The 14,404-nt window shown below is 39.5% G+C and overlaps 1 protein-coding gene across 1 annotated transcript in view; it reads right to left on the minus strand.

Moving 5' to 3' along the window:
- Positions 1–14,404, minus strand: part of SLC22A3 (solute carrier family 22 member 3) — an 88,141-nt gene that overhangs the window by 37,656 nt on the left and 36,081 nt on the right. Inside the window, exons 2-5 of the mRNA XM_027601557.2 lie at positions 7,749–7,852; positions 5,241–5,395; positions 3,582–3,750; positions 2,596–2,713 (exon numbers count right to left, since the gene is read on the minus strand). Coding sequence (XP_027457358.1) covers positions 2,596–2,713; positions 3,582–3,750; positions 5,241–5,395; positions 7,749–7,852 — 546 coding nt within the window. The remainder of the gene's footprint in view (positions 1–2,595; positions 2,714–3,581; positions 3,751–5,240; positions 5,396–7,748; positions 7,853–14,404) is intronic.

A 14,404-nucleotide genomic window follows, 5' to 3' on the forward strand; every position in this document is an offset into this window, starting at 1 on the left:
GCACTATTGGTCAGTACTTCTGAGTACTGTAAAGAGGTGATTTGCACATTATTATTCTTTGCAGGAACACTGGGATCTCGCCAAAATAGAAAATTATGGTTTGGCCTATAATTTGACTGCATTCTGCTATTAGCAAGGGGTTTTAAACTGAAATGTAAATTCCTTCTCGTTTTGAAAATAATATTTTGCTTTTCTGCATATGTTGTACAATTTTAAAAGTTTGAAGATGGATAGGTTCAGTTTGAAGACATTTGTTTCAAAACTCAAAGCACCCTTTGAGAAGTAGGTGATTCCAAGAGTGAGAGCCTACAAGATGAGCCTGGAAAATCTCATCATGCTAAGGAGCAAAGAAGCTGTAAGAACTGTATCTCAGAGTCACCAAACAATTGATGGGGGAAGTTAGTCTTTATGTAAGTGTTCCAGTAACAAAGGAAGACATAATGATAAAATGGGAATGTTATCAATATTGTCATTTGCAGCCTCTGGTGAATTAATATATGCAGGCAATGATGATCAATGGTAGCTAACACCACAAAAGAAGAGACGGATAGACAGGAAGGGTCTCTTAGTGGAAGGGTATTAAGCCATTTACGAAGGAGGATTGCCAAAAGTATCAAACCTAAACCTGATTTAGCTCAAGATCTACCTACCGATTGACAGGGAATACAAGAGACAGAGGGTCATGTTAAAGGATCTTAAGGATGCAATCAACCAAATTGCAGAAAATCAACCAGACTGCAGAAAATTCTACAGAAAAAAAGCCAGAAAGAAACCCTAGTATTCTTACCCTCAAGGTTGCAAGGAAAAGAAAAGAACAGAACAGGAACCTATAGACTAAAGACCAAAGAGGCTTATCAGTCAATCACAGTATGGAATCATCAAGGATAGTGGTGGCTCAGGTGCTAAACTCCCGAGAGAAACTCGTGTCTGGCTTCAAACCTGACTTTCAAATGGGGATCATCTAACTGCTTAAAACCAGAGTTAACACATCTTGGAAGCCACAGGATCCACCGTTCATGATCTTTCACAAGAACAACCATGTAGAGCCTTGAACTGCTTCCCCATTGAAATGTCTCCACAGTGCTCATGAATTCAAAGCGGGTCTGTGGGTCTACGGGAGCAGCGTTGAACTAGACACCAGGGGACATGTAAGAGCAGCTGCTTCTGGGAATCATCCCATGGCCTCTCAGCAATACTCACGATAACATGCCACATGCCTAGTTAAGTGGCATTTGTCTTCATAAGCCATCAGCACACACTGTTTTGTCTTTATCTTTAAAAACTTGATGTCAATCTGACATATACTTAGCTCTGGGACTACATGTGCAACGTCTTTGTGATACTGAACAAACAGCAAAAATATTTATTGGACTATTAAAACTGAGTGCAGATTATCATACATCTGATCCAGTTGTAAAGACAAGGTTTATATGATGAGAGCAAGAGGAGAGGGCAGCAGGATATTTTTTCCCTAAAAGGAATCCGCAGCCTATATGTGCTCAAAGAACAAGGATCAATTCATCTTCATGGTTAAAACAGGTCATGTTTTATCTTTACCACATTGTGTATGATCTGTAAACCCCAAGGTACATCATTATAATCCAATAGTTGACTGGTCAGTTGAAACCTCTATAAACACAGAGGCTACTGCTTGCCACTGAATGTAAGAGTGAAGAAAAAAGATAGAAATCCAAATCTCTGGCCAAGTTCTGGGAGGTTGGGGATGTGACAAGAAAACCAACAAAGCTTGTTTTTTATCAAAATGTTCTATCAAAACCAAATGAGTGCTGCCCCCCCCCAAAAATTGATGTTAGCAACCTAATACTCTTCAAGGTTTTTATCAAAGATTCATATCTTCCAAAAATTATTCTCTAATATTCATTTCATAATAATCCCTCTGTTACTTTGTCTTTGCATAAAGCATTGCCATATATTTTTATATATTATTCTCTAATTATTCAGGTGTTGCCTCAGATATATCTGTATGTCTCCAAAGGCATAGCAAATCTTCCAAAGAGTAAAGAATGAACTTGAGTCCCTACCATTTCTCTTAGTATAGTGATACAGAAGCACCCAAAAAGCCTTTGCTGGAAAAAAGAAGAAGAAAAAATGGAGGAAGGAAATGAGGGAGGGAGGGACGGTAGGCTAGCAGCACATGTAAGTCTAAAGGCTGAATATTTACATCATTGCTCGTGTTCTCAAATAAATAGTATTTCCAAGACTACATTTAAAGACAAATCTTTAGACTACCCTGAATGTCAAGAAAAGATTTACAGTCTGTGCAAATTAAGGTGAATGAATGACTTCATAGTACGGGGCTATGGAAAGTAAAGTATAATAATTCAAGGAACGTGGTGCGACTACTGAAACATGGACCAAGGGTCCAGTTAACCTTCACTCTGATGCTATCACAATTCCACAACCATGTCTTCTTCAATGCACCTTTTGATTCTCCCCAAGGGTTTTTTTTTTTCCCCCTCCCTTTTTAAAGTCAAACTAAAAACGATTTAGTCAGCTCTTTGATAATATGTACATAAGAGACAAATCAATTCACCCACTTCAACAATGCTTGTTACTAGTAATAAATAAGATTACCTCTGAGTAATTTGGTGAGAGATATTTCCCATTGCACTTGGCAATGCTCCTCAGGATTTTTAATGCTTTATCTCTTTTCTTCCGAGTAATCAGCCAGCGGGGAGACTCAGGAACCACCCTGGCAAGAAAGAGAACTTTTTCTGAGTTTCATCTAATAATTTCAAAACCTAAAAGTTACAACTTGAATTTCTCTATCAAAATGGATCTTGTGATTAGGTACAAGTTTAGGAGATTCTGAGAGTTTAGGCTCTCTGCAACATAGATTATCTCAGAAAATTTATAATGGAAGGGAAAAGTGCTCACTTGATAACTGGATCATTGGTCACAATAAAAATAATCAATATTGCATTGCTCTTGTAAAACCAGGCTGTCCTAGAACACAGTGTTCTCGATTATACATGTGAAGAGCACTGGGGTAATAATGAGCATTTAGGAAGAGGTGAAGATCCAATTCATGTAAAATGATTGCCCCATATATTAAAATTAAATTAGAGGAATGATCAAAATACATTCACTACCATAAGAGTCAAATGCATATAACCTGTAGTTTTTTGACAACTTAATTTTCTCATGCTCTTAACATCTCTTTATTCCTCAGGAGATTCCTAAATAATATTAATTTGCTTAATAGAACACACAAAGAAGCAAATTTATTTCATTGCATTTAATTTGCATGTTGAAATATTGGCAGATATGGTTTGTTGCCTTATAGTGTTCATGAAGATATACAAAATAACAAAACATAATTAATACTCTATTTAGATTTTCTGTTTGGGTACTTTATTAATTTATGTTAATAACAACTATTAGTCAAACAATAATCTCTATAAATTCTCAAATTCTCTAGAAATACTCAAAGCCCATAGTCACTCTGGAGATGTTAGGAAATCTCCTTAGTTGCTTTCATTTTCATGGTGGTTTAGAAGTGCAGATTCTACATTTCTGTGGAATAAGAATAAATTCAATAATGACTAAAACCACTTTACCAGTAATAAAGGAGGAAGAGAAAGCTGGGCAGCGTTATGGCTAGCTGGATCCCTTGCCAATTTGGGATAAAGTAGGCAATTCCAGGGAGAATTATGATTCCAAGGGTGAAGAACATTTGGACCACTATTCCCACAATTCTCCTTTGCTTTGAACCTACTATTTCCGTTACTGAAGGAAAACAAACACAGAGGTTAGGGAAGCTCGAGATCAGTTCCAAAATAAACAGAGATGTTACATCTATCATATCCATCGGCATTGCTAGAATGTACAGAACTCTTAAAGGTACCGTCTTCCAAACATGCTGGAGCCATGCTTTCTGCTCACGCTCTTCTCTGCCAGTTATTGGCAAGCACGTACCACGCTCATCCCACACACCTAGCCCAGCACTCTTCTGGGTATACAAAGAACATATGTGTTGGTTTTAGGAAAGCTTAAATGATGACTATTTTATCAACACAGAACTAGAATAAACTGGCTAGATTTCTATCACGGTATTTCTAAAGATGTACATATTATAGTCTCTTTAGAAGATTATTTATGAGCATTATAATTCTACAAATAATTTTTTCAAGATCACCACATAGTTTCTATCAAGTGATAATTCTCTCCACGGCGTTGGACTTTCCATTTATGTGATATTTCTTTAAAAATCACATGGGGAATTTTACCGCTGGCATCCTTCCCCCCCTCCACCCACCCCAACTCATCCATTTCTATTTGTCATTAATTCTATTCCAATCACCCTGGGATATGCTACCTTAGTTGTGCCCTAAGATCACAACTTTGAAAATTCACCTAGACTCAGCTCTCCTTAAAAATGCTTCATAGTCAAAAATTATCCCTTCTGCCCCAGCCAGCAACAGGCAACCTCCCAGTACTCTCTCCTTCCCCGCCCATAAAAAGATCTTCAAAGTGTCCTTAAAGTGGGCACTGCTTGGGGAGGGATTATCTAGCAGTAATGGAAGGGACTAGAAGCTTAACGATCTGGAGCAATAATCAAAAAGGAGCTTTTGCATCTCCCTGCTCACAAATCCACTGTGACCCTTAGAGTAGGTAGCTGGTTCTGGATATCACTAGAGACAGAACCAAAGTAGCAGCCAGGACTTTTCCCAGTAAAATGAACAAAGAGCAACGGGAGAGTTCTCTTTCTTTCATACCCAGAAGGTCAAACTTTCTAGTTATGGAAGAGAGCAAAGGTTCACAAATGAGCTTCTCATTTTTAGGTCAGATCTCCTCCATGGTAAAAAGTTCTCCACTTGAACAAAAGAAATAGAATTAAGAAATAATAATTGAGAACACAGGGATGTCATCTCAAACCCTATCACAGAAATACACAGAAAATGCGTTAAAAATGTTTCAAGAACTGCTGAAATTTTTAGAAAAATTAATCTCTGATAAAGCAAAGCAATAACATGCTAGTGGTATGGCTGTGCTAGAAAGTGGTTCACCCAAGTACTTTGTGATAGTCCGTATTTGGCAAGGCGGCGTTTAGTTTCCCAAGAGTCAGAATCTCACCACCGCACCTTCCTATTTGCAGAGATCATTACTGTGGCAGCCGCCAAGCCTCCGCATAGGAGCCCCAAGAGGGCTGACTGGCCGGCACCGCCCAGCCACCTGTCCCTGGCTGTCAGAGACACGGAGATGTAGAAATGTCTTACCAATTACGTAGCAGGTCATCCATGTCCCCTTTCCAAACACACCTTGTAGGAAGCGGAAGACCACAAACACAGGGAAATTGGGTGCAAATGCCACCACAACACCGGTGACGCCAACACCGAAACAGGATATTAGGTAAATGACTAGTCTGCCGTACCTTTTTGAGAAAGAGAGAGGAAGAAGTCACCTTCAACGTTTCCTTCGACACAATGAGAAAGACTATCATTAGAAGTGTTGTTAAAAGAGGTTTAAGTATAGAAATTTTGTTTTTAAGACTGCATTACTACCAGGTACAGGATTGTTGAAAATTCTACATTTTGTTTTATAGCAAAACCAGGGCAAATAAGAACATGTGCCTCTGAAATGACATGACAAAATGTAAAGCACAGAATGCATTCTTTGGGATTGCACTTTCCAAAAAGATGACGCTCTCTATCACGTCTGGTCTCCCTGGTGGCACCGCTTGGACATTTTATAGCATTTTTGTGAGTGGAGTGGGAAGGGGGAAGGGAAAAGGCCCCAGGCCTTCAGTTTTGGCTCAACCATCAGCCAGCCGTGCGACCTTGGGTCCATGTTTTCAGCAATCCAAGACGCAGATTTTGTTTATTTGCTTGTGGGTTGTTTCTTCCCCCCTCCCTTTCTATGGTGAGGTTGTAGGGGCTCAAATGAGAAGCTGATGTGAAAGCTCCTTACAAACTATGAAGTTCACAACCAACGTGAGCTGTTCTTAAGTTCTGCATTTTATCCTCATCATTTACATAACTATGATTAGAAGGATAGGCAAAGGGCACACGTTATTGTGTGCCATATTCTGGGATTCTGATGTTAAGTGGTTCGGTATAGGTGTGCCAAATTATTGGCTGGTGGAAATCTGTCATCCATGACCTTTCAGAGATTTGATTCAAAAACACTTTCCCGTAGAAATTCCCACCAAATTCACTTATGCAGCATCTTGCTTCGGTCCGCGGAGTGGAGACAGAAGTAGTCCTGGTTTATCTAGGTTTTGAAATTCACTGCCTGTCCTTCCTACACTGTCCTCTCATAGATAGGTGTCCTATTACGTTGTTTCTTGTCCTTTCCTTCAACGACGCGAAGGAGAGGAGCTGACAGATGGCTGGCCCTGCGGTAAGGCAGACTCATTCACGGGTCTATCTTCCTCTCCAAAGCGTTGAGTCATCTCTGAGGATAGCCACTCAGTCCCCTGCTAGGATATAGGTAGAAAGGGCCCCCCTCCTTTAGTTGAATTACTTTTATTTGGAGATATGTTTATTGATTGTGAGAGAGAAACATGCAGAAGCAGCAAAACTTAATGTTTAAATCAGAAATATGTGTTGAAAAGACATGGCTCCATTGCGAGTCGTAGCCAGGTAGGGTTCTCCCCTAGTGATGTGTGGGGAGATTAAGAAAAGAAAGATGCATGGGAAGGGCTATAAGAAGAAACCACAGACAAAGACACAGATAAAAGACAGGGAAAGAGCATCAGACACAAGGATTAAGGAGAAAGTCATACGCAGAAGAGGATGTCAGGGGGCTGCAAGAGAGAGCTAAGAGACAGATGAAGGAGCAGGAAAAGAAACCAAGGGTTCCACCCACTTTGAAATCCTGGTCTGGAAAAATGCAGACCATCTATTGGTGAAAGCATTTGGGGCATTTTATCGTCTACAATTAGCTAATTAATGGCATTGGGCCATTACCTCTCCAAGAGGTACCCTTAGCATTGTGCATCACGAGCATGGTCACAAGGACCCACCCAGGCTGGGCTAGAGTGACCAGAGCGATGTTCAGCCAGACACGACCAATGGCCAAAGCTTTTCTACTCCTGTCCTAAGGGGTATAGAAGGAATAATTAAATTACTGCACATATTTTCATAGTTAGAATTGGGATAAAGGAATAGTTCAACATGAATACAATAACCAACATCAATAATGGTTCAAACAGGGATATTTGAATAGAAAGCCTGACTATCCTCAATATACACAACTCACCATGTCTGCCATTAACTGGTATATTTATGAATGTTAAATGATAAAGTTCTTTTAACAGTCTTTGGAAAAACTTTTCTGCAGAATTTTTAACTTACAGAATAAAATACAAGGATTTCTTAAAAAAATTAAGTGAAACATATTTAGAAGGAGCCAACTCTGACTAAATTAATCAGACCACAACCAGTAAGTTATGGAAGAACATGGAATCGCCTCTGCTGTGTTCAGCCAGCCAGCCATTGGCGCCACGATGAAGTTACTGCATTTCTGGTGTTTGTGTTTCCACTCAGATGCCTGCAGACCCGCTGGGAGCAGCCCCATCCATTCGTGCAGTTCAAGGAGTAAGGAGACGGAGGTGAGCAAGGAGAGAATTAGTCCAACCAAATAAGCATGAATGTCGCAAGTAGAGAGATTAAGATTTTTTCCAAGTTTAGCAAAAATTGTTTTCTAATGGCTAACATCATTTTCATCTCCACACGTATGCATCATGGTCTAGTGCTGTCAACCGCTGTCACATCCGTGCCTACCTGTCTGCTGCATAGCCCAAGGTGAAGGCTCCAGCCAAGAAGCCCAGGTTTAGGACAGCTTGTGTGAGGTCCAGCATCCAAGCATTGACACACACGAGGTCAAACTGGGAAGACAAAGCAAATACATGGGAGACATATGACCCTGCTTATCCTAAATATACCTGGTCTTCTGTCGAAATCAGCGATCATTAAACATTTTTGCCCAAACCCACTCCTTAAAATTTTTAAATGTATCACATGCATATTTTATATTGATGTATAAATGTTTGATCAGTTTCAATAACTGCCAGAGATGTAGTTCACTGTATCCAATAGTCTAAATACTGGAGCCATTGGCCACCTACCATCACCCAGTAAAAACAAGCTCTTCAATAGTCTCAATCTGAAGTCAATCTTTTTTTCTCTTTGAATTCTTATTTTTGTTCCCACATACTTACATCCTAATATTATAAGTAGAAAATGTTTTATTGTGTTTTGCCTTAATGTGTATTCCATTAATGGTGAGGTAAAATAGTTCTGTGTGTAAAAATTATGTATATAAATTGACATTTAATTAAAAAAATTTTTTCCTGTGACAATGTCTCTAAAGATTCGCATTCTTTCCCATTGAGTTATAATTACAGTTAGTAGACCACAACGGATGAAAACAGAAAATCTGATGAATTTTGAAAAAGATTTATTGCACAGAATAACATTTTTTGGAAATGCACCTCTGTATTTCTAGAAGAATGTTAAGAAAGCCCGGGGTTTTCCAGCTGGTTCATGTAATCTGTGGAGGAAGATTGTTTATTACCAGAACCAGTTAAGGCTAAACATCAATTCTGCTCCCTTTTTTCATTTTTAAAAATTTATGTGCCAGGAAAACTTGTTTGTATAAGTAAATTAATAAGAACGGAGAGAGTTTTGTTAGAGCAACATCATTCAATTCTTCTGGCTCCTTCTTAGTTACATGCTGAGACTCACATAGCGATCTACCATCAAAATTAGTTTTGCTTTTCTATTAACCAACAGGCTATTTAAGTTCTCCTACAATCTTGCTGCAAGGAAGTAAAGGGAAACCACCACACTTACAAAAAGTTGTTTAATCAAATCATTAGGGTCATTTACTTTCTTCATTACCTTCTTAATAGCCAAACCAATAGTCCAAACTGTCCCACTGTTTGGTTCCCCACAGGTTTTTAAGCCTCAGGTGGGTGCATCACAGGATGGGAGAGAGGTAGGATTCCTTCAGCAAAGTGGGAGAAGGGCATTAGGAAAAAGGACCTGCATCCTCATTGCATGCATAGTCTCAGGAAGATCCATTTTGGACCTACATGAGCTGAGGACCTGACAATGGATTCCCTTCAAAGTACTCCAGCCCTTCCCACCCTGTGATTGGTTTTGTGTACCTCCAAATGGCAAGCCCACCCCAACTTGAAGGCCATTCGTAAATACACAATCATAAGCAAACCGTCACACTTATTTATGGAACCTCACCCATGATCTGTCACTTAACATAGCTGGAAAAAAACAGGAGCATGAGTAGCTGGCCCACCTCACAGAGTTGCTGGGAAGACGTATGGAGGTTAAAAAAGTAAAAAAGATTTACATATACACATGGGAGTAGGAACTGTGGTGATTTAAATGAGTTTTATCATCCATTTAGGTACTGCTTTCTCAGGGTGCAACAATTTTAAGTAAAATTGCAGATGATTAAATATCTGAAAGAATTTCCCATTGGAATTAAACATATAGAGAGTGCAATTAGAGGACAGCCACATGCAAAAGAATGAAACTGGACGGCTTATTTACACCATATACAAAAATAAACTCGAAATGGATAAAGGACCTAAATGTGAGACCTGAAACCATAAAAATCCTAGAAGAAAACACAGGCAGTAATTTCTCTGACATCAGTTGTAGCAATATTTTTCTAGATGTGTCTCCTGAGGCAAGGGAAATAAAAGCAAAAATAAACTATTGGGACTACAGCAAAAAAAAAAAAAAAAAAAAAAAAAGCTTCTGTACTGCAAAGGAAACAATAAACAAAACTAAAAGGCAACCTACAGAATGGGAGAAGATATTTGCAAATGACATATCCGATAAAGGGTTAGTACCCAAAATATACAAAGAACTTACAAAACTCAAAACCCAAAAACAAATAATCCAATTTAAAAAATGAGCAGAAGACATGAGGGGCACCTTGGTAGATCAGTTGGTTAAGTGTCTGCCTTCAGCTCAGGTCATGATCTCAGGGTTGTGGGATCAAGCCCACGTCAGGTTCCATGTTCAGCGGGGAGTCTGTTTCTCTCTCTCCCTCTGCTCCTCCCCCTGCTCTCTCTCTCTCAAATAAATAAATCTTTAAAAAATTTTTTTAATTACAAAAATGAGCAGAAGACATGAACAGACATTTCTCTAAAGAAGACATCCAGATGACCAACAGACACATGAAAAGATGCTCAACATCACTCATCATCAGGGAAATGCAAATCAAAACTACAATGAGATATCACCTCACACCTATAAGAATGGCTAAAATCAAAAATACAAGAAACAAGTGTTGGCAAGGATGTGGAGAAAAAGGAACCTTCTTGGTGGGAATGCAAACTGGTGCAGCCACTGTGGAAAACAGTATGGAGTTTCCTCAAAAAGTTAAAAATAGAACTACTCTATAATCTAGTAATTGCACTACAAGGTATCTACCTAAAAAGTCCAAAAACACTAACTCAAAAGGATATATGCACCCCTATGTTTATTGCAGCATTATTTATAACAGCCAAACTATGGAAGCAGCCCAAGTGTCCATCAATAGGTGAATGAATAAAGAAGATGTGGTATACATATATATATATAATGGAATATTATTCAGCCATAAGAAAGAATGAAATCTTGCCATTTGCAAAAACATGGATGGAGCTAGAGAGTATAATGGTAAGCAAAATATGTCAGTCAGAGAAAGACAAATACCATATGATTTCACTCATATACGGAATTTAAGAAACAAAACAAAAAAAAGAGAGAGAGACAAATCAAGAAACAAACAAATTCTTAACTACAGAGAACAAACTGGTGGTTACCAGAGGGGAGGTGGGTGGAGGGATGGGTGAAATAGGTGATGGGGATGAAGGAGGGCACTTGTTGTGATGAGCACCAGTGATGTATGGAACTATACTATACACGTGACAGTAACATAATACTGTATGGAACACTACATCAAAAACTAATGATGTACTGTATGGTGACTAACATAACATAATAAAGAAATTATAAAAAAAATAAATGTATGAAAGAGAAAAAAATAATACTGTATGTTAACTACACTGGAATTAAAATAAAAACAAACAAACAAAAGAATGCACCAAGAATAAAAGTGTATCCGATCTCAGAAATCAAACAGGCAATTTAACTGCCAGAGAAAACATTTTGCTTCAGAAAAGTGGCAGCCAGTGTCAAATAGAAATTCCCAAAGAGTAGAATTTGCCTCCTCCAGCTGTACTTCAGATAACTGGATTAGCTGGGGACGCAGGCAAGCTTTCCAAAGATGACATAGCAAGGCCCAGCAAGAGCTATCCTTTCAATGGATTTGTTCAGCTGCTTTTGAATTGTATGAATTAAAATATCCTCCCATGGTCTTTAAATCCACAAAATATTCTTTAAAATAAAATTATCTTTTTCACTCTACCTTAAGAGAAACTGTCAAAAAGGATTTTTTCATATTTCATATTAAAATAAATATTTTTTCATATTTTAACTGAAAATAAACATCTAAGTGGTTAAAGTTCTGCGGTAACATTCTCTAAAGTACTATGATGCCATCTGGGCTACCTATTGTTCTGCATCCCAGGGGCTGGTGGTGTGGAAACTACATTTCCCAGAACCCCTTGCCAGCAGGTTCTATTTAGGTTCTGCCAGTGGGGGAGGGGAGAGTAAGTGCAAGATCAGAAAACAGGAAGGAGGTAGTGGTGATTCTGCTTCTGGATGTGGCAGCAGCTCCAGCTCTAATCGTGGCAGTGACAACAGTGGCTGGTGGCCTAGAGGTCAGTCAGCGTTTCTAACGACTCGCCTTCCACATGGGGGCCCAGAGATACTGGCCCACAGGCTCCATACTGGCCCACAGGGCAAGGGCTTTGCAGGTGCTGACCTTCCTAATCTCTCCCCTCTGTGCTTTTCTAGCCCTTCCAAAACAACTCAAATCCAAATCCTTTTGCTAAATCCCTTCCTGCTTGAAATACCTAGCCTGATTTCTGCCTTGAAGACTGGGAGCCTGTTAGCTATCAAAACTACAAAATAAAGTAACCTAAATTATGTAAGGAAATGTACACACACACACACACACACACACACACACACACACACACACACACTTGTGTTTCCAGTACAGGGACCAACACAGTGGACACAAGCATTCAGGGGCTTGGTTTTGGCTCTTACTCATAACATCCAGGAGGCAGACCCCTGCCTCCTGGGCCCAGCACTTCCTAATCAGCTCTGAGCTCACTGCCTGCTACGGTAAGGGTAACAGCTCTGGGTCTGTGATATGTTTTCATCTTTAAAGAGAGGTTAACAGGCAATGAAGGCCATGAGCTTCATAGGGTAAGGACTTCTTTTTTTTAAAGATTTTATTTATTTATTTGACACAGAAAGAGAGACACAGCGAGAGAGGGAGCACAAGCAGGGGGAGTGGGAGAGGGAGAAGCAGACTCCCCACCAAGCAGGGAACCCAACGTGGGACTCGATCCCAGGACCTGAGCCGAAGGCAGATGCTTAACAACTGAGCCATCCAGGCGCCCCTAAGGACTTTTTCCTGAAATAAAGTACTAAAAATTTGTTGTAGTTCCCACAGAGACCTAAAACCTACCTCTTGTCAAACTCACCAAAGTCTGAATCAAGGACACAAGCATTTATGTTTTTCTCCTAAGGCCATTTATCAAGAACAAGTGAGATATCTCCTTTTTATTGTTTAAGTGTACACATGCAAAGACATTTAAAAATTATTTTTAAAAACTCATAAATCCATGTGTACCCATTCTGTTCATTACTAATCTTCAAAATCACTTTTACACAAAGAGAATTACTCCCCTTGGCATGAGCAGAAAGCCGATCTGATAAAACACTCAAATAATTCTTCATGTAATGCTGGAAGGATTAAGGATTATGCTGCTTCATTTTGCAGAAAGCACAACTCCAGCCTAATTAGATACTTTTGAAGGGCTTCTAACCAGGGGTATTTCTCAGCTTTTCCTAGTTGTTACAATCCAAATAGACATTATGTTAATTTGAGCTACAATGATAAAAAATGCTGGGACAAGTTACTGTTAGATACATGTTAAAGTTTTGATTTCTAAATCATCCTTAAGACTAGAGCAACAGAACATCTCCAGCATATAAATGTCAGAGGTGATAAGCAAGGTAAAAATAATGCAGGTGTGCAAAAGACTTAGAAACTCAGGAGGGGACTTGCTACAGAGAGTGGACCCAGATGACCAGAGGCTGGCTTTTCCACAGATGTCTCTGGAACAGACTGTTAGGTAAGCGGGTCTCAGGTTAGAGGACATCACATTATCTGACCTCGGTCACGTCTGTGAGGAATAATACTCATTAGTTGTTTGTTCTGCTGTGGGAGTTGTTTGTACTGCTGACATCAAATGACCATATGTGCCTTTGTTTCCATCTTCTAAGGATGAGTTATCAAATGAACAATTCCTAATCAGCTTTTAGTTCGAAACCAGTGGCCATTAAACTCTTCATCGGTATTCAAATCAGCATGTGTGCCTTTGGTGTGACTTCAGGTGTGGGGTGCCCCTGGCTATGTTTAGCATCGGCCGATTACACTTTGACCTCCATGGGCAGGTTCCATTGCTAATCAACACCAAGCCACCATAACAGAGTCTAATAACGGTTAAAAATTATTGGCATCATAAAGAAGATAATATGGGCTGGGCTTCCATGAGGGGAAAGGATATCGTTAGTAATTCTAGTCATAATGAAAATTTCTTTAACATGATCTGATCACTTATATGGGCATCATTTTTTTTTTTTTTTTTTTTTTTTTTTTTTTTTTTTATAGAGAGACAGAGTGTGAGCAGGGCAGGGAGGGGCAGAGGGAGAGAAAGAGAATCTTAAGCAGACTCTGTGCTGAGCATGGAGCCTGATGTGGGGCTCGATCTCATGACCCTGAGATCATGACCTGAGCTGAAATCAAGAGTCAGACACTTAATCAACTGAGCCACCAGGCACTCCTATATGGGCATCTTACTATCAAACAGTTAATGACTTTCTGGTATGTACAAACCATCACAATAAACTGCAGCTATGAGAACTAAACATCAGGTATTTACAGAAGCTTCCAGTGGTGTGCTGATACAGATGAGGCTGGGAGAAGTACCAGTGATCTGCACACTTTGTTTCTGCCTCTGTGAGGAGCTTATTGTGTAGCTTAGAGAGCCAAGGTCAACGTATGTGAAGCAAATGTGGAGCACTTGAGATCAGAACCGAAAGGGGTTGACTATAAAATGCAGGAGGGCCTCAGAGAAAGGAATGACTGGTGGGTCCAAAGCAGTCAGATTCGTGAAGAAGGTGGGACATAATCTGATCCTTCAACAATGAGCTGGATTTGGAAGGAAAAAAGGGGGAAAAGAAAGGTATTTGAGCAGAGTGATGGGGAGCCCAAGTCACAG

Source organism: Zalophus californianus, chromosome 7 (genome assembly GCF_009762305.2).
Source record: "Zalophus californianus isolate mZalCal1 chromosome 7, mZalCal1.pri.v2, whole genome shotgun sequence".
In the NCBI taxonomy this organism is placed as follows: Eukaryota; Metazoa; Chordata; class Mammalia; order Carnivora; family Otariidae; genus Zalophus; species Zalophus californianus.